This window comes from Falco peregrinus, chromosome 10, assembly GCF_023634155.1.
Source record: "Falco peregrinus isolate bFalPer1 chromosome 10, bFalPer1.pri, whole genome shotgun sequence".
Lineage (NCBI taxonomy): Eukaryota > Metazoa > Chordata > Aves > Falconiformes > Falconidae > Falco > Falco peregrinus.
The window spans coordinates 25,130,812-25,153,613 of NC_073730.1; the positions used below are offsets into that span (position 1 = coordinate 25,130,812).

The following is a 22,802-nucleotide window of genomic DNA, read 5'->3' on the forward strand; positions in this document are numbered from 1 at the left end:
GTGCCTGTTGCCGTGGCGAAGAGGCGGGGCGGAGCCCGCCCGGCGCCTTTCCCGCCTGCAGCGCGGCGCGCGCGAACCGCTCCGCGCGCGGCACGTTACCGCCGGCCGTCTGCCCTGCCCCGTGAGGCGATGGTGAGTGCGGGGCGAGCGGGGGCGCCGGGCCGGGCTGAGGGGCTGGGCTGAGGGGCTGCGCGGTGTTCCCCCCGGCCCCGCTGTCCCCTCAGCGTGTGTGTGCTGTGCCCCTCTTCCAGAGGAGGAGCCTGGCTCCCAGTCAGCTGGCCAAGAGAAAAGCGGGCGGCGGCGAGGAGGAGGAGGAAGAGGAGGAAGGCTGGCATCCCCCGACGGTGAGTGAGGGGCCCCGGGACTCGGCGGCGGAGGGAACGCCCGCCACTCTCGGCGTTGAGGCCGGCCTCGCCCAGGCGGGGCTGGGGCGGGCTCGGCCCCGTGTGACTGCCGGAGCCCCTGCAGCCGGGGGCGGGGCGGGGGGCCGGGACCCGCCGCTGCCCAGTCAGTCCCAGGTGCCTGATCGGGGGTTGTTATCGCCCCCGCCTTCTGGGGATTGAGGACCAGGCTCTAAGTTTATGCTGTTTTCACTAGCTGGGAGAAAACTTATGTCAGGTCATGTAGTCAGTAGAAACTTCATTGTGTGCGTGTGATGCTTCGTGGGTTATGGAACAAACTATCCCTGGGAGAGCTTCCAAGTGTTTGTGAGAGGGCTGGTAACTAGGAATAGGTAGATGTTCAAGACAAAACAGGATGTTGTCATGCTATGTACTGTGTGATACAGGTTAAAGAGTCTCACCTAGTGCTTCCTGTGTCAAATCCCTTTTTCTGTGCCAGCAGGTAGTTAAAAGCATGCCTCAATCTGAAGAGGACTGTGATAAATCAGGAAGCATATCAATGACTTCATGCCACTTGCTAAGTGCCTGAAATTTAGGTTTCAGTGTGAAGCCTTTTCACCTGTGCAACAGCAGATGCTGTGGGAGCCTCAGGGGACTTTCATGTAGTTTGTTCTGTGCTTCTGACCCTTCCTTTTTTTTTTTCTTCTGCTTTTTTTGTTTTTTAGGGGAGGAGTGGGACAGGACAAATCTTAGCACAGACAAAGCTGCCTTTTTAGGTTAGAAAGTGGTAGCTACCTTAGGAGAATTTTTTAACCTTTATGCAGGTTAAACTTTAGGGCATGGTGACCTTCGTGGTGTTGCAGGCTCTGCCCTGTGGTGAGGTGGAGGTGAGTAATGATTGTGTCTGTTCAGAGATGCTCAGCTGGCTGGGTGGATTGTCTGTGTGGTTAGGTGCTTACTGAGTGTGACAGCAATGCATCTATCTTCTGGTCTCGCCAAATGCCCTTGAGTTGGTTTGTCTTGATGCTGTTTTTCAGACTCGGAAGAGACAGAAGCCTGTCAGCGAGACAGAGGGTGGAGAATGTTACAGGTCGCCTTTCCGGAAACCCTTGGCTCAGTTGACCAATAGACCTCACTGCCTGGATAGCAGTCAACATGTAAGTGGGTGTTACTGCTGGCACACTGTAGCTGGTGGGTTGTGTATGGAGCTCGTTCATCAAGGGAGTCCAAATGCTTCCATGGACCCTTTTAATCAGAGGTGTTATGGAAGTGACATACACACAGAGTCTTTAGGAGAGGCTTTTGCTAGCTCCAGCCATTTAATGTTGAAGGACGTGTGGTGCGGGAATGTTCTATAATCGAAATCCTGAATAAGAGAGTTCTGTGGAGCCTAGGTGAGGGACAGTGCCCAGGGGCATGGGTAGCTTTCCACGCAGATGGCTCAAGTGCTGTCTGCTTGCCCAGTTTGGTCTGGGCTTCCACTTGCTGGAGACCAGGTGCTGGACTGGCTGGGTGCTTGCTGATCCAGCATGGTTGTTCCTATGGTGGTAACCCAGTTCCTTTACAGGAAGTCAATTGCCTGACTGAATTACCAAGGCGGGGGAAGCAATAGCATTTAAAGAAGTGAATAATGCCAGTGGATTTAAGAAGGGGAGTTAAGAAAAATCGATTTTACACATTAGAAAACCCAAAGGAAAATAGTTTTGAAAAGTGGAGTTGTGGGGGGAATTGTGCAGGTTTGTTACTTTCTTTCTTTTGGATATTCTTGAAAATATTTGGAGTTGAAGCTTGAATAGATGGACTGTCAGCACTTGGCAAAATTAACTTCTCAAAAAATGTTCTGGGCTTGCCTTCTTGAGCAGTCTGTGATTTTAGACTTCTTAAGCATGTTTTCTTTCTGAATTCCTAGGAGGCTTTTATCCGCAGCATTTTGTCCAAACCCTTCAAAGTCCCCATTCCAAATTATAAAGGTAAGATGAGGAGGTTTAAGGATTGTCTGTGTTGACTGACTGGGGTAAAACAGATGATGCTCAAGCCTGTCAGTGTATCTGTGGGGATTATTGTTATTTTTTGCAGTGATGCGTATGTTCCAGAAATCCTGATTTAATTTTGAAAGAAAAATACTGTCACATTAGCCAAGTCTTCATATTTCTTACTAGTGTTTAGTTTGGATAATCCTACATTTCAGACTCGGATTTTGTGTTCTTACGGCTATATATTTGATGTAGTGCCAGAAGATTGTACACCATATCGCAAATACAAAAGTAAGATGAATTCCAAGCGATGAAGGTTTACCATCTAAATAATACCCTAATGATACTAACAGACAGAAGGCTGTAGGTGAAAAAGATAGTACATGCCAGTTTTCTTTCTACTTGGCTTGGTGTGTTGAGTCACAAGGTGATCTTCAGAGCAATGTAGTCTTGAAGTTCAAAGCCTCAGCTGGTTTGAATCAGTGAAACACAAGATCTCAGAAACAAATGGGCCAGATCTTGTCTCCTTCCCCTTCACCGTTCAGCTGGAAAATTCGAAAGCAGATCAACCAGTTTCACTCAAACTTTAGTTACAAAAATATGTCCATAAGCAGACACTGACTATGAAATGACAAGCCCCAAAAGAGTTTGGCAAAGTTAGTTTGTGGAAAAGCAGATTTGTCAGGAGGCTGAAACAGAACTGTAACTGGAGGAGCTGCTTTCTGCAGCTGTTACCTTCCTGTCTTAATTGGGAGATGAGGTTGTTTCGTGTGCTCTTTTCTTGGTGTGCATGCATTGGTGCCTCAGCTTGCAAGGAGCTTTAACAAGCAGTGGGCAAACTGACCCTACTTGAATCTTTCCCAAGCAAAATCAATCCTGGGAGCACAGTTGCCTGAGTTTTGATGGGAAAAGGGATTTCTGTGCGTGTTCTTTTTGTGTTCTTCTCCGTTCCAAAACTGTGACATCAAAATATAATACTAGGAAGTACTAGGACTCATGCTTGGTTTCTGCTTTTCACAGGAATTGGCTTCAAGGCTAGACATCTACTGTTGCTCAGCAGAGAGAAAAATAATACCCTAGAGTATGTAATGGCAGTATGGTGCTAACTATGATACTGTAAAACTTCATCACTTTGAAAGATCAATTCCTGACCTTGCATAAAAGATACAATTTTGGCTAAGTCTGGGTTAAGTGATCCAGAAAGAGGGTTTGACTGAGTATATACTGTGTATTTGGGAATGTATTTCTTGAGCTGCTGAGATGTACGTTCTGGAACTCTGCTTGTCTTTCAAAAACCTTTGGGTACTAGGAGTAGCTCTGATGCCCAGAGACAGTTGAGAGAGACTTTGTGCCTGTTTATGGTTGGATGCCAGTGGCACAGGTCTGCGGTGAAGTTGTTGGTCACCTTGCAAGACAGCATATGCTGTTGTGTGTCAGCATATATGGCATCTGCTGCACCCAGTCATGCCCATTTTGGTGCACCCAATCTGGTGGCCAATGCCATTGCTCCATCTTTGCCTTTGTTCCTTCATTCTGTTCTTTCCTGCTGCAGAGCTACCTGCTGTGTGCTGGCAGAGTGCTGCCAAACAGTAGCCCTACGTAGGTGTGCTGTCTGCACCAGTTTGCATCTCCACTCCAGCACACAATTAACTAACTGTTCCTAAATGTAATCAGACCCTTCTGCAAGGCTCTGCTTTCTGCCAGGAAGGAGTTGTTCTTTGAGTTGTGCCTTTGTTTGCTTCCAGGGCCACTCGGTTTGCGCGCACTGGGTATCAAACGGGCAGGGTTGAGGAATCCTCTCCATGACCCTTTTGAGGAAGGAGCTCTGGTTCTGTACGAGCCCCCGCTGCTGAGTGCCCATGACCAGCTGAAAATAGACAAGTGAGTCATCACCTGGCGCAAATGTTTCAGCTCTGATCTCCTTGTACACATAGATTTACGCGCTTTCTTCCCAAATGTGTCTGAGCTGAACGTCAAGGGAATTTTAGTGCCAAGTATTCGGCCTCTGAATTGGTTCAGGTATAGTAACAATCAAAGGAGGAATGTACCCGTGCCAGATCTTTGTGTTCTTCCACAGGCTTTTTTATCTCACACTCATCCAAAATTTAAATCTGTTGCAGGGAATGAGCATGGACACATGAAGAAGCTGCTTAGAAAATCTTATGGCTTAATCGTTAGTCAGGAAACATCAGCATCTAAGGACAAGCAAAGGGTGACTGACAGTCAAATGTTAGGCTGCCTAATGGTTTCTATTCTGAAGTAGTTCCTGTTGTGCTGTTATAACTTAAAAGAGCTGTCAGCTGGATCTTCATGGACAGGGGAGGGTTTTCCACTCTCCAGTAATGCAGTTACAATATAGTTATCAAAACAAGAAAAACAATAATGACTTTTTAACTGTGTCTCCAAACCATATTCTGCCCTTGTTTTAACCACAGACCAAATACATAGTTTTACTGATGTTTCAGACAATGGATCAGACCTCTGTGACTTCATTCTCAAAACTGATTCAAAATTAATCCATTTTTCGCTTTCTTGTTGGCAGTTGCTTCCCTCATGCCACTGGGGAGTCCTCAGTATAACAGTGAGATTTAAAAAACCCTAAACATATGCTGTGCCAAATTCATTAATCACACTGTCTTCTTCCTTGACTGCCTCCTGCAGGGACAAAACACCTGTCCATGTTGTGGTGGATCCTGTCCTCAGCCGTGTTTTACGGCCCCATCAGAGAGAAGTAAGTTTTCCATTGGGACCTGAGAGTGTGGCTGGAGGGCTTGGTGCATTTCTGAAAGCTGCAGTTCTGCTGGAATTGTTACCCACCACTGTGAGGTGTACATAGCCCTCACAGGCTAACAGTCTGTGACAGTCTAACAGACTCCAGTCTGTTGGAAATGCAAAGTGAAACATTTAACTGTCCTCTTAGAGGCCTGAATGCTGCAAATATCCTCTATTCTGTGTTAAACAAGAGGATGTGCTGGGAGTATGACAGTCCTGTTCATCCTTAAAAATGTGGAAATTTGCTGCTTGCTTGTGGGTAAGAATTTTCTCTTTTGCCTCTGATCTAGCAGGGACAGAGCACTCCCAGCCTAAACGTGATGCTGCCCAATGCACAAGTGTGTTCTCTGTGAGGTTGTAGGTCAGGTCAGCTGATAGTGGAAACTGGGGAGTTTCTGGACTGTTGTGCACTGGTTACGCAGGTCTAGGAAAGCACGTTGGCCGACTTCTATGTCACCAGTGGTACCTTAAGAAAAGACCAGATTCTTCAGGGAGATAGAATCTTGCAGACTTAGGGCTGAAAGTCCAGCCTTTACTTATCTTGAAGTCTGGAGATGGAGCTCTGCCGAGTGGAACCCTATGTGGAAGGTGGTGAGATATAGTTGCAGTAAATTATGTTGCAGTCCAGTCTTGAGTTGGGCAGGGCAGACTGTCCACTGCTGTGTTTTGCTCGTCAGCAGAATTAGTTGGATCTTCAGTCGCTGAGCCAGGAAACGCTGAAGCTCTTTTTCTGGTACCATGGTTCCCAGGACAGCGTGGAGTAGATTCCTGCTTCACTGTGTTTTATTTGGACATAGGTATTCACACCTTTGTAGGTGTGAGCTGTCCATGACCTACGTAGACTTGGAATTCGCCAGTGGAAAGTGCCAAAAAACATTTTATGTTGTAAATATGTGCAACATCACAATATTGAAGCAGTGGGTACTAATTGCCAAATATATAATGTAGGTATCTGAACAGTTTGAAGTTCATCACAGATGCAGTATGTTATCATTTAAGCCTAGAGGCAGCACAGATGGAAGTTGTGCTTGCTGATCTTGCAGGCTAAGCGGGTCAAGCTGGATGTATCCCTGCATGGGAGATCAGTTGGCTCTAAGAGCACTGTAGGCTGCTCCTGGCTTGTACTTTTATCTCAGAGTTGGTACTGAACCTGTGATCCAGTGCAATGCTCATGTCTGGCTACATAGCCGGAGGCACTCTGGTTTTGGGTAAGATACTGCCTGCTGGTGCTTTTGTCAAGTAATGATAGTTATGTTGGTGTACTAGGCACGCTCTGGGTTTTGACAGCTGAATATCTCTGTTAAAGCAGTCTCTGTTCTAGTCTAACAAGTCTTTGCCTGCTAAGATTCCTGTGCTGCTTCAGGTGGTGCTCCCAGACTGTACAGCTTCACTCCATCTTTGTCATGTCTTTTGCCTGGTTGCTGGGAGGTTACCCAGCTGGATCCCCAGTCAAATGCACTCTTTTTGTCATTGATGTATTTCATAATTATTCAGCTGGCTTAAATAAACGTCATGAACCTGTTGTTAGGGGCCTAAGAAAGAAAGAAAAGGATTTGAAGGTACAAGTGAAGGTGTTCCATCTTCCGGTCCCAAGTAGTGGAGCACAGAGGCATGAATCCATCCAGGTGTGTGGTGACACAGTGCAGGAAGCTTATATGTTTCCAATACAATGCCCTGATTTTCTCTGACTGTCATCACATGTTAGAGGAACATTTTGCAGAGTCTTGGGGTGGGTGTGTGTGTGTGTGTGTGTGTTGTTGTTTGTTTTTTTTTCTTTCCCCCTGCTTTTAGTTTTGGTGATGTGTCAGAGCCTAATGCAGGGCTGAGCTCTTCTCCCACCATGTGATGTGGGCTATAATCTCAGCTCTGTGTCTTCTCTGAAGCTAAATCTGCTTTGGACCTTGAGTCCCCAGGTGAGTCATTGCACTTCTAGGCAGAAGTGGTGAGGTCTGCTTGAGGGTGTTCTGGGAGTAATCAGGCAGCAGAAACAATTCTGCTCGCTCTATGATTCTGTGTTTCTAAAACTACCTAATTGGGTGTTGTTAAGCTGATTAACCTCTTTGCAGTGATTGATGCAGGCTAGCTGATGGCCTGGGTCTATCTAATGCAACCAAGGGTAGAAATTTCTGGAAATTTATGTCAGGAAGCTAGTTATAATTGTACAGTTAAAATGTAGTAGGATGTTACAAGCTATGTGTTGGCACCAGTAATGTTGTTCCAAACCAGGTGTGGCTGCATTTTGGCTCTGTCTTGGGTGATTTCCCTCAGTCTCTTTAGAATATGCATGTCCTTAGGGATGTGCTACACAGATTTGCTGTTTGTTGTAGTAGCATTGTGGTAATGAAGCTGTAATGAAGTTGTCATGCTGCTGGTGTCCCCATCCAGCTCTGAGAGAACAATTTTTTGGCAGGGAGTGAAATTCCTCTGGGACTGTGTGACAAGCCGGCGGATCCCCGGGAGTCATGGCTGTATCATGGCAGATGAAATGGGGCTGGGCAAAACCCTGCAGTGCATCACACTCATGTGGACACTTCTCCGGCAAAGTCCAGACTGCAAGCCTGAAATTGAGAAAGCCATGGTGGTGTCTCCCTCCAGCCTGGTGAGAAACTGGTACAATGAAGTAGAGAAATGGCTGGGGGGAAGGATCCAGCCACTGGCCATTGATGGAGGCTCCAAAGAAGAGATTGACCGTAAGCTAGGTACAGAAATGTTTGCAAATGGTGTGGTTGGTTGACTTAGGTCAAAATCTTGCATTGGAAGAAGCCTACAGTAGCTGATTTGAACATCTCTGGGCTGTCATTAGAGCTCTGGAAACTGACAAAAGTCTCTCCACTAACATGTTTAGGTCAGACCCTTGCCTGTTGGTAATAGCTGATCTTTTGCAATAATCAAAGTCCAGTCATGTGCTTAAGTTAGGGCAGTCCCAGTGCCTCTTCTTTGCTCTAGCCAGAAGCCAGGAAAGGACTGGGCAGAGGTAAGAGGGGGATGGAAATGGGGACGGTTGTGGGGAAAATAGCACAGGTATATGTGGGTGGAAGGGATGCTATGAAGTAATTGAAACGGACAGGTTTTCCTAGATTTTTAAGGCAAAAGTTTTAACTATAGAGCTTGAACCTTTTTCTGTTGGTTTTCCTCATCCCTTTTATTTTTTCTTTTTACCTCCTTTCTATCTGCAGTTGGCTTTATGAACCAGCGTGGCCCGCGAGTGCCTTCACCCATCCTGATCATCTCCTATGAGACCTTCCGACTCCATGCCGAGGCATTACAGAAAGGCAGTGTTGGGCTGGTGATATGTGATGAGGTACAGGGGAATCTTTAAGGGGAATCTGTTCCTGATAATTTTCTTGAGATCTGGGCAAAACTGGCTCTGCTTTCTTAAAAGCAGGGAGGGCTGCAGGAAACAAGGTTTAGCTGTGGACGGCACCCATTGTGGTGTTTGAGAGGCTCTTGGGTAACTATCTCATCCATACTGGCTGAGGCTGAACAAGAGAGGGTGTTTTGGGGAGCTGAGATATGAAGAAAATCCAGGTGGTGGTAACTGTGGCCACTTGGTAGGTCTCTGGCTGGTTGGGGGCACCTACTAGGGCCCTCTCAGTGTGAAATATGTAGTAGAAAGGAGGTCCACTGCCTATCTCTGACACTGAAAGAAGAGGCCTTACTGTGTTGGGAAGGTAGTGCCCTAGCTCACTGATCTTGTTTGCATTTGTTTGTGTCTGTCTTTGCTAAAGTAAGAAGTACTTTCTGTTTGGCCTGGCCTCATGTTCTGCCCAGTAATTTTTAACATGGCTCTGTTTTGAGCAAGAGGTTGGACTGGAGACTCCCAAGGTCTCTCCCAGCGTAAATGATTCTGTGATTCAGCATGTTCCTGTGTGTAGTTGGCTGCTGGCATCTGGCCATCTTATTCTGTGCTTGGGGAGTTTGAAAGGCACTCCCATGGCAGGGACCCTCTTTCCCTCTCCGTAGCATCCTGCTTGAGGCAGAGGTAGGAGAGTGGCGTGAGGAGTTATGTCATGTGCTGCTTATTCAAGAGGAGACAAACCTGGCTTAGATCTAGCAGCCAGCAATCAGGGAGTCAAGTTTGCCAAGCCTGTGTTATCAAGCTCTGCTTCCACCTGGCTGAAATCGAGTTGTTTTTTCATGTATTGATCCCTGTTTGTGGTTATAGGTAGTAAGAGCCAGAGATGCTCTAAAGGACAAAATAAAAAAAAATGCTCTCTGCCTCCTTGAAACGATCAAGCCAGGGGCCTCAGCCACTGTTGAGGTGTCCTCTGCTGCCAGTTAGAGGGAATTTGTTAAATTAGCGGTGCCACCCAGTGGTTTGGGTTCGTATTTGCTAGAGTAGTGCTGAGAGGAGCTTAATAAGAGCATCCTCACAAGTGTAACTCCAATCCACCTATCTACCAAGTCCGTGACTGCCCGCACCTCTCAGTGCCCTTGGGATGAGACCAACAGCTAGGGATGCTGGGAATACAGGTCCTTGGCCTTGTCTTCCATATGTTCCCAATAAATACACAGCTCTGCAGTGGTCTGGCACTTAGAAAAAGTGTCCCATCACTTATGCTTTAGCATAGCACTCAGATGCTAATAAAGTTGCTTTTCCCAGGCATGGGAAATGGGGCCTGTATTCATGTTACCCCAGTAAGAGGTGCGCAACCTCTTTTTATTAGTGTGCAAAGGCCTGAAAATCCTGGATATAGGTGGTCTGAGTGGTTTGTGGTGTTGACCTTGAGTGATGCAGTGTTACTTGCTCCAGAGTTCAGGGCCTCGTGTTGATAGCTGAAAACATCTCCATCTTTGAACAGGAAACAGTTTTTATAGCTAAGATTAACGTGGTGGTTGTTGTTTTTGTGGTAGGCCCTCTTGCCTGCATGTGACTCAGGTGTTCCTGGTCTCGGAAGCTTGTAATGTCATGTTGCCTCGCATAATGGCTTCAGGTTTCCCACCAGATTCTTGCCTTTGAAAGAAGTCTGTTGCAACAGTTAATACACATACACCACTTAGTCCACTACCAGGAATGGGAAAAGTGGTGAGATGCCTTGTGGGAGATACAACATACCAGTGTTGATGAGGATCTCCAAGCTGCTTCTGATCAGGGCCACTGGATTTATCAGCTTCATTCCTTTTTTCTTTTTTTCAAAGGGCCATAGACTGAAGAACTCTGAAAACCAAACATACCAAGCTCTCAACAGCTTAAATACACCTCGACGAGTCCTTATCTCAGGCACCCCCATTCAGAATGACCTGCTTGAATATTTCAGCTTGGTGCACTTCGTCAATTCAGGCATCCTAGGTAAGAGTTGAATGTGTGAGAGACATGAGGGAGGGGGAAATTGCTGGCAAGGCCTCCCCTAGCTACCAGTGTTAGTGAAAACAGCAACCAAGACGTTAGTGAGAGGAAAGGTCACATACAGGTTGGAGACTTACTCTCCTTAAGTTTGTATCCAGAAAGCTTAGATCAGGGTGTCCTGTTCTAGAGGCTGTATATCATCAGAGCTCTGTTTCAAGAAGATTGTAATTTAAAGTACACCAGTCTAACAGGTATTTTGGAAGGGGAATTAATTGAGATGAAATAGATATAAGACCCCAAGTACTACATGGCTGATCTTGCCTAGCTATACTGGTTAACCAAAATGTTCATGTAGACTGGAAGTTTCTTTGACAGTAAGCCCTTAGAGATACTGCAGGAGTTGCTGGGCAGGAAGAACCAGCTCATAATGGTACTTCCCACAACACTTCCAGGCTGTAGCAAGTTCAGAAATCTAAGCCAGGAATGATGTCGTTGTAGGAAAGGCTCCATGGGGAGGAGAGTTTGACATAGCATGCTCTCTGCATTGAGTATGATAGGCAGCCTGGGAAATGGCTTTTTCCCCCGTGCGTGCTCTCATATCCATTTGGCACAGGAGATTGAAGTGACTGGTGTGAGGTGGAACTGTGTGCTGTGCGGTAGAGTTAAGCAACAAAGCCCAAATTTCTGGCAGTCTGCCGTCCCACTTTCAGATAATCAGAGAAAGCTGAGGGTGGTGCCTAGCATTTGGAGTTAAGACTGCTCCTGTTTTTTAAGGCAATGGAGTCCTGTGCATATGGGGTTAACTTCATCTGAGAGAGAAGGAAAAATGTCTGGAGGAGAGATACCGACTAGTTTTCAGTATCAAACCCCTTCTGCAATTGCTGGTAGCAGACTGAAATACTCTGACTCTGGTTCCTATGTTCTGCTTATGCCAGCAAGCTCTGTTTTCATTTTAAAAGCAAAGTAGTCTTTGCATGCTCTCCTGCATCACTGGGTTAGGAGGTGTGCTTTCCAGTGTGGAACAGCTTGTTTTTGCCAAGAGAGGTAGTTTTTTCTGTCAAGGGATGAAAATAAACCAATCTGTAAATCATTTCCTTGTTGGTGTAACTCAGCACCCATGTTGGTCTGGGATTGTTGTGCATCTAGTCCAAGAGGCTTCTCATTAATTCTAATGCATGCACAACTCCAGTTAAACACCATTCATCAGATTCTTAGTCTTGCAAGCAGCAATTGGGATGTATCTTTCAGCTGTTCTGCCCTCAGGATTTCTCAAGGAAACAATGGGGTAGAGTGGTAGATGTTCTACATCTGCTTTTTCCGTGCACTTCAATTTTGGGTAGTTATTACAGGGAGCTGATGTGATTTCCCCTGCCCCCCTTGACCTGTACTTTGGGCAAGGCTAGTCTCCCTGTAGTTTCAGTTTGTTTTTTTCTATGATGAGGTTAATACTGTAACTACTGCTGGCAAAACTGCGTGCATGCAGCTTTTTCCCACTTCCAGCCTGTGACCAGTATTAAGCAACTGATTACAGATAATTTTGGAACAGGCACGCATAATGCTTGTGCTGTTGTTTGCAAGGATGAAATCTGGGGATAAAAGTATAGCTGGAATGTGAGCAAAACCAGTACATGCCTGATGACTCGGGTTTAGCTGAAACTGTATGACCTACGCAGTGCATTATTGCTGGAGTACATTATTTTCTTTGGTACTGGTTTGCTTTTCCTGACTAGAAAGGAAAACAAATCATACTGATGAGGCGAGAGTTTGTTTTATCTGCTAGGCCCCATGCTTGTGGTATGATAACTGGAGCTGTGGGGTACTGATTAAAGGTTATTTGGTGGTAGTTGTCACCTTTTCACTTCTGTTTTGTACAGGGACTGCACAGGAATTTAAAAGACATTTTGAAATTCCCATCTTGAAAGGCAGAGATGCGGATGCAAGTGAAGCTGAGCGACACAAAGGAGAAGAAAGGCTTAAAGAGCTGATCAGTATTGTGAACAGGTGAATGTCATCCCTCTTCTCTTTGCAGAGCTTTTGCCAGATCTTTGCAGACCCTTGGTGTACACTGGTATCTTTCCAAATTACAGTTGCAGCTATAATGAATTCTCTTGCCAGTTATGTCTATTCAGCAAGTGATTGTGCAAGTATGTATTGCCTGAGAAATCTAAATAGCATGTAGCTTTAGTCTGAAAAATAGCACATTGAAATGACACAGTTAGCTGCAGTCAGCCCCAAGCAAATGTACTCAGGTACTGAATCATGATTTGACTCTTATGTTTCTGTTTTCTCGTGGGATCTGAATAGTCAGGCAGCATCCTTTTATTTGTGTTAACATAACTACAGTGTAGACTGGGTCAAACTTGAGATCCATCCAGCCCAGGTGTTGTGTGGCAGACAGAAAGTGTCTAAGGAATATTGCTCAGTTCTGCTGTTGATTGCCTAAGTCACAAAAGAGTCCAGCTCACACTTTCATAGCTGTGTTGGCTCTGTAGGGCTAATGGGATTAGACTACAAGTGTCAGAGATGTGACTTATGATCCCCGAGAAGCGCTTCTGTGATGTAAAATGCTGTCTTATTTCTCTTTGGTTGATTTTGGGGATTTGTTTAAACCTGGTTTCTTTTCTATTCACGAGTACAACCAGTTTATCCACATCTGCTGGCAATCACTTGTGTCTCTTTAAGAACTCTTTCTAGACACTCAGTTGAATTCTCAGCATTGCTGGTGTCTTAATTTCTTTTTTTTTTGTTTTTAAATCTGAGCTTTTGCAACCATCACAAATATGACCCTGCAGTTCTTAGTCATGGTAAATTGAATTTCACACTAAGTACAGCCTCTCTATGGAGACAGCTTTCACCTTGACTCAGGTCAGCTTGCAGAAACCTAAGAGAAATGAAAGGCTGGGAGGAGGAGAGCTTATTCCTTCTTAAGGTGCATTTATTTCTTTTTCTAGTTGATAGAAAAGAGGTGTAAAAGTGAGTTCAGGAATGCTTGTGCCTGTGTTGAGGTCTGTGTCCTTCCTTTATTGTGTAACAGTCACGATGCATAAATAGGGAAGATGAAGCTTGAAAGTAGTAACAGATTAATTTATTGAATTTGGTGGGAATTGTAAATGAGAGAGTGATGCAAAGACATGTGGAATCGTAGGTGTAAGGCTGGAAGGGCCCTGTAGAAGTTGTCTAATCCATCTTGCTGTCCTAAGGTAGAAGGTGTTAGACCTAAACCATCCCTTACTTAACACCCACCCAGCACTGAAGACCTTACAGATTCCTCAGGACACCTTTTCCAGAGCATCACTGTCTTTGCAGTTAGAAAATGCTCTTAATGTGTAACATAAATCTTCCTTACTGCAGTTTAAGCCTGTTACTTTTCATCCTACTGCTTATGAGTTTGGAGACCAAATTAATCCTTTCTTTAATAGCCTTTGACAGATTTTGGGGCCATCGTATATCCCTGCTGGTTGTCATCTTTAGGTTTTGTAACATATTTTTGTTGTGTCCTGGCAGAACTGGGTTTTTCTGCACTTCGTTCTTATTCTGGTTGCTCAGTTCAGCAGTTTTTCTAGTCCATCCCATCTTTTCTAAAGTGTGGTAGAACTGTTCCATGGGGCATTTCTACAGCCCCAAAGGATATGCCCTTCACTGAAATTGGGCCAGAAAATGAACCTGTCTTGGCTGAGGATGGCTACTTAATTATTACGTGGGGAGCTGCCTGCTTGTGCTTTGGGTTATGTCTGTAGTGTGTTGTGGTTAAATCCTGTCCTTGTTTGCTGTCCATGCTGCTGGTCTGTTGCAGCTCAAGTTGAGAGTGCTGTTGGTAGTCTGATGAAGAACTGAGTTTCTCTTGTAAGGGACTGGGCTTTGTCAGGTGGAATCATGCACAATCCCTCCATGTCCGATGAACCAAATTTGGAGGCGTCACAGAGACAATGGGTTATACTGGGCTCTGTAGCATGGGCTGATGGAGCTTCTTATCCTGGCTTTGTGTGGGTGGTGGGTGTCTGGCCTTTGACATGCCATGCGTTGGACTGTCACAGACTTTTGTACATAAGATATCTAAGGGACACTGTGTTGAGCTCATGAGGAATAATAGTGATAAAACAGGGTTTTGACATCATCTAAGCATCTGATCTTAATTACCCTCCCTGCAGGTGTTTAATTCGAAGAACTTCAGACATCTTGTCCAAGTACCTGCCAGTGAAGATCGAGCAGGTGGTCTGCTGCAGGTACCAAAAAGCACATACTCTGCCAGGAAACGGGAGGAGCAACAGGAAGGACTAAAGTGTTGCAAAAAGCCCTTCCGTGCTTTCCTCCAGGAATGAGATTGTAGCCATTGGCGATGTGTTGCTTTTCCTCCTGAATCGTGGATGGACAATCTGCAACTGGTGGATCTGCTGGCCAGATGGCATGCTCTGAGCAGCTGTTTACAGTAGAGCCCTGGGCTATGCAGAATACCTGCAAGCTTCTCTTCTAGCTCTGGGCTGAGATATCATTGTTCTACCATCAGCCTTGAAGGCAGTTCTAGGCTATCCATGCTGTGGCCAAAAAAAAGCAGATTAAAAGGAATGCACTGTGTAGATGGAGGAAGAAGGATAGGGTTGGTCTGGGCACAGGCTGAGACTGCAGAGCTCTTGTTCTGTTTCAGACTGACACCTCTGCAGGCTGAGCTGTACAAGAACTTCCTGAAGCAAGCCAAGCCAGTGGAGGAGCTGAAGGAGGGCAAAATCAGTGTGTCATCTCTCTCTTCCATCACTTCCTTGAAGAAGCTCTGCAATCGTGAGTTGATCCGCTTGTGTAATGGGTTTTGGTTTTGCACTGTTGGTGGAGGGTTTTTTGGGTCTCCCTTGTGTACTCTGCACTCTGAGCTCTGTTTGTTTTCCAGACCCTGCTCTTATCCATGATAAGTGTGTGGAGGAGGAAGAGGGTTTTATGGGAGCCCTGGACTTGTTCCCTGCTGGCTACAGCACCAAATCTGTGGAGCCCCAGCTTTCAGGTACTGTGGAACTCAACAGTGCAAATGTGCTGCCTAACACAGGCAACCATGAGACTGTATTTAGCACCTTATCAAGTGCCCTTCCAAGGTCTTGAATTTGGGAACTGGTGCCCTAACTTTCTTCTTTCTTTCCTTTTTATCCAGGAAAGATGCTGGTTTTGGACTATATCCTTGCTGTTACAAAAAGCACCAGTAACGACAAGGTGGTTTTAGTGTCTAACTACACTCAGACGCTGGACCTATTTGAAAAGCTCTGCAGGAACAGAAGGTTTGTCTTTGGGCTTCATCTGTTTAATCCTGCAAGACTGTACTTTCAGCCTACATTGTAAAATAAACTGGCTATTTTTAAAGTTTCTATCAGCAGGAACTTGTGATCTGTTTTTTACCTCAGATGTTTCCTGAATTGGAACTAAGTGGCTTATGCTTTGGCTACTGGGGTCACTCAGCAGAAAAGCTCTGGCCCTCTGCAAAAGCTCCTAAAGCCCAGGCCCTTGTTACAAGGCTGTTTGTGAAAGATTTTTCTCTTTCAGGTAGGATGTTCTAATGGTTGCAACAGTCTGATTGCAGTAAATGCTGTATATTCCAGGTATTTGTATGTCCGACTGGATGGCACCATGTCCATTAAAAAGAGAGCAAAGGTTGTGGAGCGATTCAACAGCCCCTCGGTAAGTAGAACCTGCCAGCTGTGAGCAGCTCTGCTGCAAGTTCTGAATGCTCTAAAAGAATCGCTGCCTCTGTAGTTTAATCCAAGCCTGTCTTTTTCCACAGAACCCTGAGTTTATCTTCATGTTAAGCAGCAAAGCAGGCGGCTGTGGTTTGAATTTGATTGGGGCTAACAGACTGGTTATGTTTGACCCAGACTGGAATCCGGCTAATGATGAGCAGGCCATGGCTCGTGTGTGGCGGGATGGCCAGAAGAAGACATGCTACATCTATCGACTGCTTTCAGTGAGTCTTACTCCTCTCACCTCCTCAACATGGAGTTCTTGGTGCCAGCCCAGACGGCAGCTGTGATTGCGACCAGAAGGGGAAGAACTCTTTTGTGTTGGCAACCAGAATTGATTGGAACTTAATGGCTTCCTACTCTTAGATGTGTTGCCATGGAAAACCATGAAGGTTCAAGCCGGAGGGTCATTAGTGCAGGCCTTGGTTTCTAATGGTGACTGGCTTCTGAAAAATAGAAACTGGAAACTGTGGCTTTCCAGATGAGATGCTCCTTTGAAGTCATTTAGGCATCTGATTTCTTTAATTTCATGGGGTGTCTGATGGTGAAGTTGCTGTTTTTCAGTCTGGCTGCAGTCTGTTTTGGTTGGGTGTATGTGTACTTAATAAACAGCAAGTACATTCTCAGAATTACAGCAGCTTTTGGAATGGGATTGCCAATTAGCAGGCTCTGTAAAGGAAAAACACGAAGGAGATTAGTCTTTTCAGGCTGCTGTAACACTTTGTCCAGCAGTGCCAGTAATGATTACTGCTCAGAAATGTTGCCTCTGCCCTTGCTCACCGTTACCTCTCATCAGTTCAGATGGTGAGGTTTTGTGTTTTTGTTTTGGGTTTTTTTGTAAGCTTGTGTTCCTTGATCAATTACTGTTTCGCTTTGACAAAACAGATGTTCTTTGTCCAGCTCTTCCTAATGGTGTTCCAGTTTTTATCTGACCTGGCTGCACCTGGAAGCAGGGACCTTCTTGGCTTGTAGAACTAGGAAACCATTTTGCAAATCCTGACTAATTACCCCCTCCTTTATATTACAACTGTTTGCAAAACAGACATTTTGCTTTTAGATTTTAGTTACCTCCTTCCAGACAGTGGGTGTGATTGATCTGTGTGTGGGTGAACCAGCAAATACTGCTGATGCTTGTGTCACCCAGGGCTACCTTGTTGCTGTTTTGGGGGGGGACTTGTGTTTGTGTGTGTTGGGTTTTTTTGTTTGGTTTTGGGTTTTTTGGGTTTTCTTTTTTCTGAGGCAGTGGTTATAGCTGCTCAGCTCCTTTCCCCTCCTTCCTGCCAGCACAACTTGGTGCAGTGTGTGAGCTTCAGCCACGAGTGGCAGCTCCACCTTTTCCTCATCCATATCTGTTGAATCCGCACCTGTAGCCACGGCAAAAGACAAGAGAAGCAGAGTTGGGTTAGATCAGCAACCAAATAGGACATAGTTGGAGTGCAGCTAGTAAAACTTGCCTGTCAGCTGTACGGCTCTGGCAGGGCACTAAATGGTCCTGACAGCTTACTGCCATTTGATCTGTGCCACTTTCCCGTTGTCGTGCTCCTTTAAACTAGTCCAACTGTGCTTCATCTCTGACACTCTTTCCTGCAGACAGGGACCATAGAGGAGAAGATATTCCAACGCCAGACCCACAAGAAAGCCCTCAGCAGCTGTGTGGTGGATGAAGAGCAGGATGTAGAAAGGCACTTCTCACTTGGGGAGCTGAAGGAGCTTTTCACATTGAATGAGACCACCACCAGTGACACCCATGACAAGTGAGTATACTGAATGACTAATGGATGGGGTCAGCAAAAAAAATCCAGTTTTTCTAGTGATTCAGGGGTTCCTCAGGCAGCAGGAGGAAGCTTAAGAGAGAGAGGGCCTCCAGTGTATCTGCTTTTGAGGCTGTTAACCACCTGAAAATGAGCACTTCCTTGCTGTCCTCCCTTTTTATTGTCCTAGAAAAGCTGTGCTGACTGGACAAGTGAGCAGACTATCTTGTTGCTCCTTGTGTTTGGAGGCTATGAAATACTGCAGCTAATGAAAAGAAATTGATCAGAGCTGTTCAAATTGGTGGGGCCCGACTTGGTCCTTCCTTGCTGGTCTCTTCCTGATGGTTTGTGATCTCCAGGTGCTGAACTGCTTCTACTGCCAGGCTACTCCATCTGCTAAGAATTCATGAGGCCAACCCTAGTGCTGTTCTGGGGGCTAAAAGAATCCTCTTCTGCACTGCCTTCCCTTCTCCCCCACCCCTGAGACCTGTGGTATTGTAGCCACCAGAAAGAGGACAGGGAGTGCAGGAAAATGCTTCACTGTGAAAGTTAAAACTCTTAGTTCAGGCAAGAGTGAAGAGGATTAGTTTTAAGCCGGCTCGGAAGCTTAGCTCTTTGGAGGTGTCTTGTCTGCATGGCAACAGCGCTTGCTGGCAAGGCTGCTACTGCTCTTTGTCTCATGTGGCAGCTCAGTAGGGTGTCTGCAAAACAGCCTGAGCACAACCCAGTGGCCATGGTGGGAGCCAGGATGGAGCGGTTAGGAGGGTGGTGTGCTCTCTTGAACTTGGGAAGCCTGACACAGTGCTAAGGTGTTAGCAGTGGGGGGTGTTCGCTCAAGATCTGCCCCTAGCAACATCCCTCACTTTTGAGGAAACACCTCCTGAACTTCCTCTGGGTCCTGCTGGACCATTCCCACATGGCTAAACAGGGAGGGGGAGTGCTATTAGAAACAGAACCCCAGAGTTTCCAGAAAGTGAGAGAGTCGTTCCTTATCTGTTGCACGTGCCACAGAGGGGTTGTACTTTTAAATGAAACGTGGCAGTAATTAATCCTGTCTGAAAATCTACTTGCCAATGTTTCCAGTCGAGGGGAGTTAATCCAAATGTTACTGGGCTGCATTTTTAAACAACCTGTACACTAAAATAGAACCTCACGCTGACTCTGTTCCAGGATCAAGTGTCATCGCTGTGTGAATGGCCACCAGGTACGGCCCCCTCCCGAAGGGTCTGACTGTACCTCTGACCTCTCCCAGTGGAACCACTGTGCTGATAAGAGGGGGCTTCAGGACTCTGTGCTGAAGGCTGCGTGGGATGCTGCCGTCACCTTCACTTTTCATCATCATTCCCATGAGGAGCAGCGAGGGATTCCCTAACAGGTTACTGTCCCCTGTGGGGGCAAGGGCAGGCTGCTGTGGCAGTCCATCCCACTTCAGTCCCTTTGAAGGAGAGGGGCAGTGGGTGGCAGTACCTGCTGGACAGTTGTGTGGCTGTGGAATAGCATAACTGTGTGGTTTCTCAGAGGCTGGAAGGCGCCTGGCATTGTTCAGTCTGCTGCAACAGCAATGAGTCCATGGCTTTTTCTCTGCTGTTGTATTATGTGCCTGAAACACAGTCCTTTCGGAACAGGGAATAACTGGTCTTGTAGACTTGGCCAGATTCAGCGCTGGTTCTCATGCTGTTGGTGTCTGTGCCTTCTACTTAGCCAAGTTTTTTCTTCAGGTTCTGCAGTTTTATAGCACTTAAATGTGCACTCGTGTTTTTCCTTGACAGCTATGGCTTACAGCTGCTGATCAGTAACTTGCAGGATCCATTTCTGTGGTGAAATGTGAACCTTGCTGATTACTCAGGAACAAAAGGATTTGTACAAAGGAAAAAAAATTCACCTTTATGTTGAACATCTGGCCTGAAAGATCATGCAGGCAGTGGGAAATCAGGTTCTGTTGAGGTAACTCCATTTCAAAAATCATTTGCTTTGTTACGGGCAGGATCCCCTGATCTAGCAGTGTTTTTTAATTAGGTCACATTACAAGCCAGTAATAAAATTCATACATTATGGGTCTTAACTATATTTTTATTATAAAAACATTACAAAAGAACAAACTACTCAAAACCTCTGTAAAATGACCGCAGAGAGTGTAGAGGGGCAATATGGTTGCAAATAAACAGGAGGCTGGTTGGTCCATAAAGAATTTTTTTTTTACAAAGTAAAATTTTCCAAATGTAAAAGATCAAGGCTGTGGGGTTTTATAGCTTGTTTTCTACTCCCTTTAAGTGGAGGGAGAAGTTCTTATTCACAGATCACAGAACAGTTGAAGTTGGAAGGGATCTCAAGGTCATTGTCCAACACCCCTGCTCAAAAGCAAGGTCACCAACAGCTGGTTGTCAAGGATCAGAACCAGATGGCTTTTGAGTCTCTCCAATAGTGGAGACAGTTATTGATGAGACATTGGCTGAAGCAACATGAAATCTGGCAAGAAGTCACACAAACTCATTTGATACCTGTCCCACTTAAAATCTTCAAACCAAGAAGATGATAGTTAGATCACATGGAAATACAGCTGTTATCCCACATGTTCTTGTGTGTCACTTCACTGTGGTACCCCTTCATCAAATGAACAGAAAAGTGATGAGAACAACTGTATGCTGCTTGAACCAGGAGAAGAAAACCCCACCTGTGCTGTGAAATAGGATCTGCTGCCCAGGAACTGAGCTGCTTAGTTCAAGCTGATCTGTTTTCTCCTGCTCCTGCATCCATCACATGACGCTGATGTAGTCAGCAAAGGCCTGGGAGGAGTCCCACGAATCACTGACCACACTACACACAGCTTTGAGACGCCGAAGAGCTTCTTGAGCTGTTTCAGCATCCTGGTCCAGCCAATTCTGGAAGAGGCGGAGGTGTGTGAATTGAATCTGCCCCCCTCTCTGCTGGATGTGACCTTCCAGCTTCTTTGTGAACTCCAGGAGTCCATCAGGTTTGATGCAATTTGAGCTTTCAGGGAAAGAAGGACACAAGTCATTAACTGTCTAAGCTATAATGTAAGCAGTTTCAATTACTGTTACTTCTAGTAACCGCCAGTGCAGGTACTTGAGGACATTCCAATGCAAAGTACAACTTTCTTCACCAATACAAAGCATGAATGGTCAGTTAATTTTGATGAAAAGCAAAAACTGAAGCACAGTAATACAAAGGGCTGCAAGCTTTACAAAGTTAAGGTGGTAACTACTGAGAACTTATTATTTTGGCCTCCTTACTACTGACTTTAGACCTAGCTGTGGCCTTAAAATGGTGCTGGACCCAAGCTGCTGGCTAAGCAGTGCCAGAAGCACCTTGGTCTCATAGCAGCTGTCAACTTCCTGGACCAAGGAGCCTGGCTCAACCTACAGCTGCCAGTGTCAGCCTCATCATTTCTCTCTTCCTTCTGAGAAAACCTGGAGAGCATGTGTCAGGTCCTGGTGTTTCTAGGAGATTAAAAGGTCATTTCCCCTGCATAGATACATAAATATGAAGTTGCATGATGGATTTAATCTTGAGAGAGGCACAGTAACAATCAGGATTTGAGGCTGCTGAAGGACTGGCCATGGCTAAATAAACAGTTATGCCTATGTACTCTAAACAACCTGAGAGACATAAAGAAGGTGGGGGCAGGGGGAGGAACCAAACAGTTGTTAGTACTGCAGCAGCGCTACCCTCCATGTACATCAGGAAGGTGAGTGTCTGCATGGCTGCTCAGGAAGAGAGCAGCATTTCAGGTTGAACACCAAAGATAACAAAAGGAATGCAGAGGCATTCACGGGATCTGACAGGGCAACAACAGCATTCTCTCCTTATACAGAAGCAGTGGAAACAGCCATTCAAGTTTGGTGGCTAAGAATAAACATACATAGGGACATTAGTTCTAACTTACAGTACAGGAAAGGCTTGCAGCAGCCTCCCAAGGGAGCAGCAAACCAAAGCTGCTTTTAAGATAGAGCTTGACTCGTTTATAAAAAGGACAGCAAGATGCCTCAGAGATGCTGGAGGTCCCAGAGGCTGTATGTGCCCATTGCAGTGTTCTCTAAGCAATTCTTGTGCACGCAGTTCCTCGAGGAAGGAACAGAGCCATGCTCGGGCTTCTCAGGTTGTCTGAGGCTAGTTCAGCTCCAGCCCTCCCCAAACAAGAAATTCGGTGTGTTTAGAGCAGCAGAATACCTGACATCCAGCTGGCAAAGAGAAGAGGAGGAATCTTCGGAAAAAATGTCTGCAAGGGCAACCAGCCTGTGATTCCCTAGAAGGGGAGAAATACGGGTGTTAGGTGCAAACTGGGAACTGTCTTAAGTATTTCAATGGCCACAGGGCTGGGGTAATAGTGCAGAAAGGAGGCTGTAAGCATGTGCACGCAGCACAAAGGGCTCAGCACTGTGTTCAAGGCAATGGGAACATGTGCTGACAGGGCAGTTCGTTTCACTAGAAAAACCCCAGTTTTGTTTGAAAAGTCAATATGCAGCTTTGTTCTAAAAACAGCCAAAAGCACACAACCATGCAGGGTTAAACACAAACCTTAGAAAATAAGTGTATTTCAGGTGATCCCAAGCTTTCCCATTTCATTTCATTAAAAGAACAGAGAACAATATTCTGGATTTACCTGAAATTGATTTCTCAAATGTTTTTACTTGGCCTGTGATCCAAAAAAGTCTGCAATTTCTGTAAATCCAGTTCCACTTCTTTGACACAAACCCTTACTTTACTTGTTCCCATCCCTCCAGTGGCTACCAACAGCTTTTAAGGCACAAACTACCTAAACTTGGGGAAAACCTGTGCCTCTAAATGAGAGTAGTGTGTCTGCTGCCGGATCTGTTCCTGTAAAGAGTCTGACGCAGATCAGTGTTCAGGCACAGCTGAAGCCCTGCTGATAACTTGCTTTTACTGCAGAGAAAAGCAACCATAATGCCTGCACAGCACCTGGGCTCTTGGTACACTGCTGAATG

General features: G+C 45.8%; 2 protein-coding genes across 4 annotated transcripts in view; one reads left to right on the forward strand and one right to left on the reverse strand.

Moving 5' to 3' along the window:
- The window catches only part of RAD54L (RAD54 like), a 23,210-nt gene continuing 408 nt past the window's right edge, over window positions 1-22,802 (forward strand). The window contains exons 1-18 of one of the 3 annotated variants that reach the window (XM_055815322.1): window positions 1-132; window positions 252-344; window positions 1,379-1,498; window positions 2,251-2,311; window positions 4,060-4,195; window positions 4,976-5,045; window positions 7,497-7,785; window positions 8,263-8,387; window positions 10,226-10,376; window positions 12,248-12,374; window positions 14,522-14,596; window positions 15,016-15,146; window positions 15,253-15,363; window positions 15,508-15,631; window positions 15,950-16,028; window positions 16,132-16,311; window positions 17,678-17,841; window positions 19,009-19,213. In XM_055815322.1, coding sequence (XP_055671297.1) covers window positions 130-132; window positions 252-344; window positions 1,379-1,498; window positions 2,251-2,311; window positions 4,060-4,195; window positions 4,976-5,045; window positions 7,497-7,785; window positions 8,263-8,387; window positions 10,226-10,376; window positions 12,248-12,374; window positions 14,522-14,596; window positions 15,016-15,146; window positions 15,253-15,363; window positions 15,508-15,631; window positions 15,950-16,028; window positions 16,132-16,311; window positions 17,678-17,841; window positions 19,009-19,210 — 2,241 coding nt within the window. In that variant the 5' untranslated portion in view covers window positions 1-129 and the 3' untranslated portion in view covers window positions 19,211-19,213. Of the gene's footprint in view, window positions 133-251; window positions 345-1,378; window positions 1,499-2,250; window positions 2,312-4,059; window positions 4,196-4,248; window positions 4,334-4,975; window positions 5,046-7,496; window positions 7,786-8,262; window positions 8,388-10,225; window positions 10,377-12,247; window positions 12,375-14,521; window positions 14,597-15,015; window positions 15,147-15,252; window positions 15,364-15,507; window positions 15,632-15,949; window positions 16,029-16,131; window positions 16,312-17,677; window positions 17,842-19,008; window positions 19,906-22,802 lie in introns of those variants that run through there. The other 2 variants (XM_055815321.1, XM_055815323.1) reach the window with 2 other exon arrangements.
- Window positions 19,888-22,802, reverse strand: part of LRRC41 (leucine rich repeat containing 41) — a 9,028-nt gene continuing 6,113 nt past the window's right edge. Inside the window, exons 9-10 of the mRNA XM_055815320.1 lie at window positions 22,027-22,102; window positions 19,888-20,826 (exon numbers count right to left, since the gene is read on the reverse strand). Coding sequence (XP_055671295.1) covers window positions 20,592-20,826; window positions 22,027-22,102 — 311 coding nt within the window. The 3' untranslated portion in view covers window positions 19,888-20,591. The remainder of the gene's footprint in view (window positions 20,827-22,026; window positions 22,103-22,802) is intronic.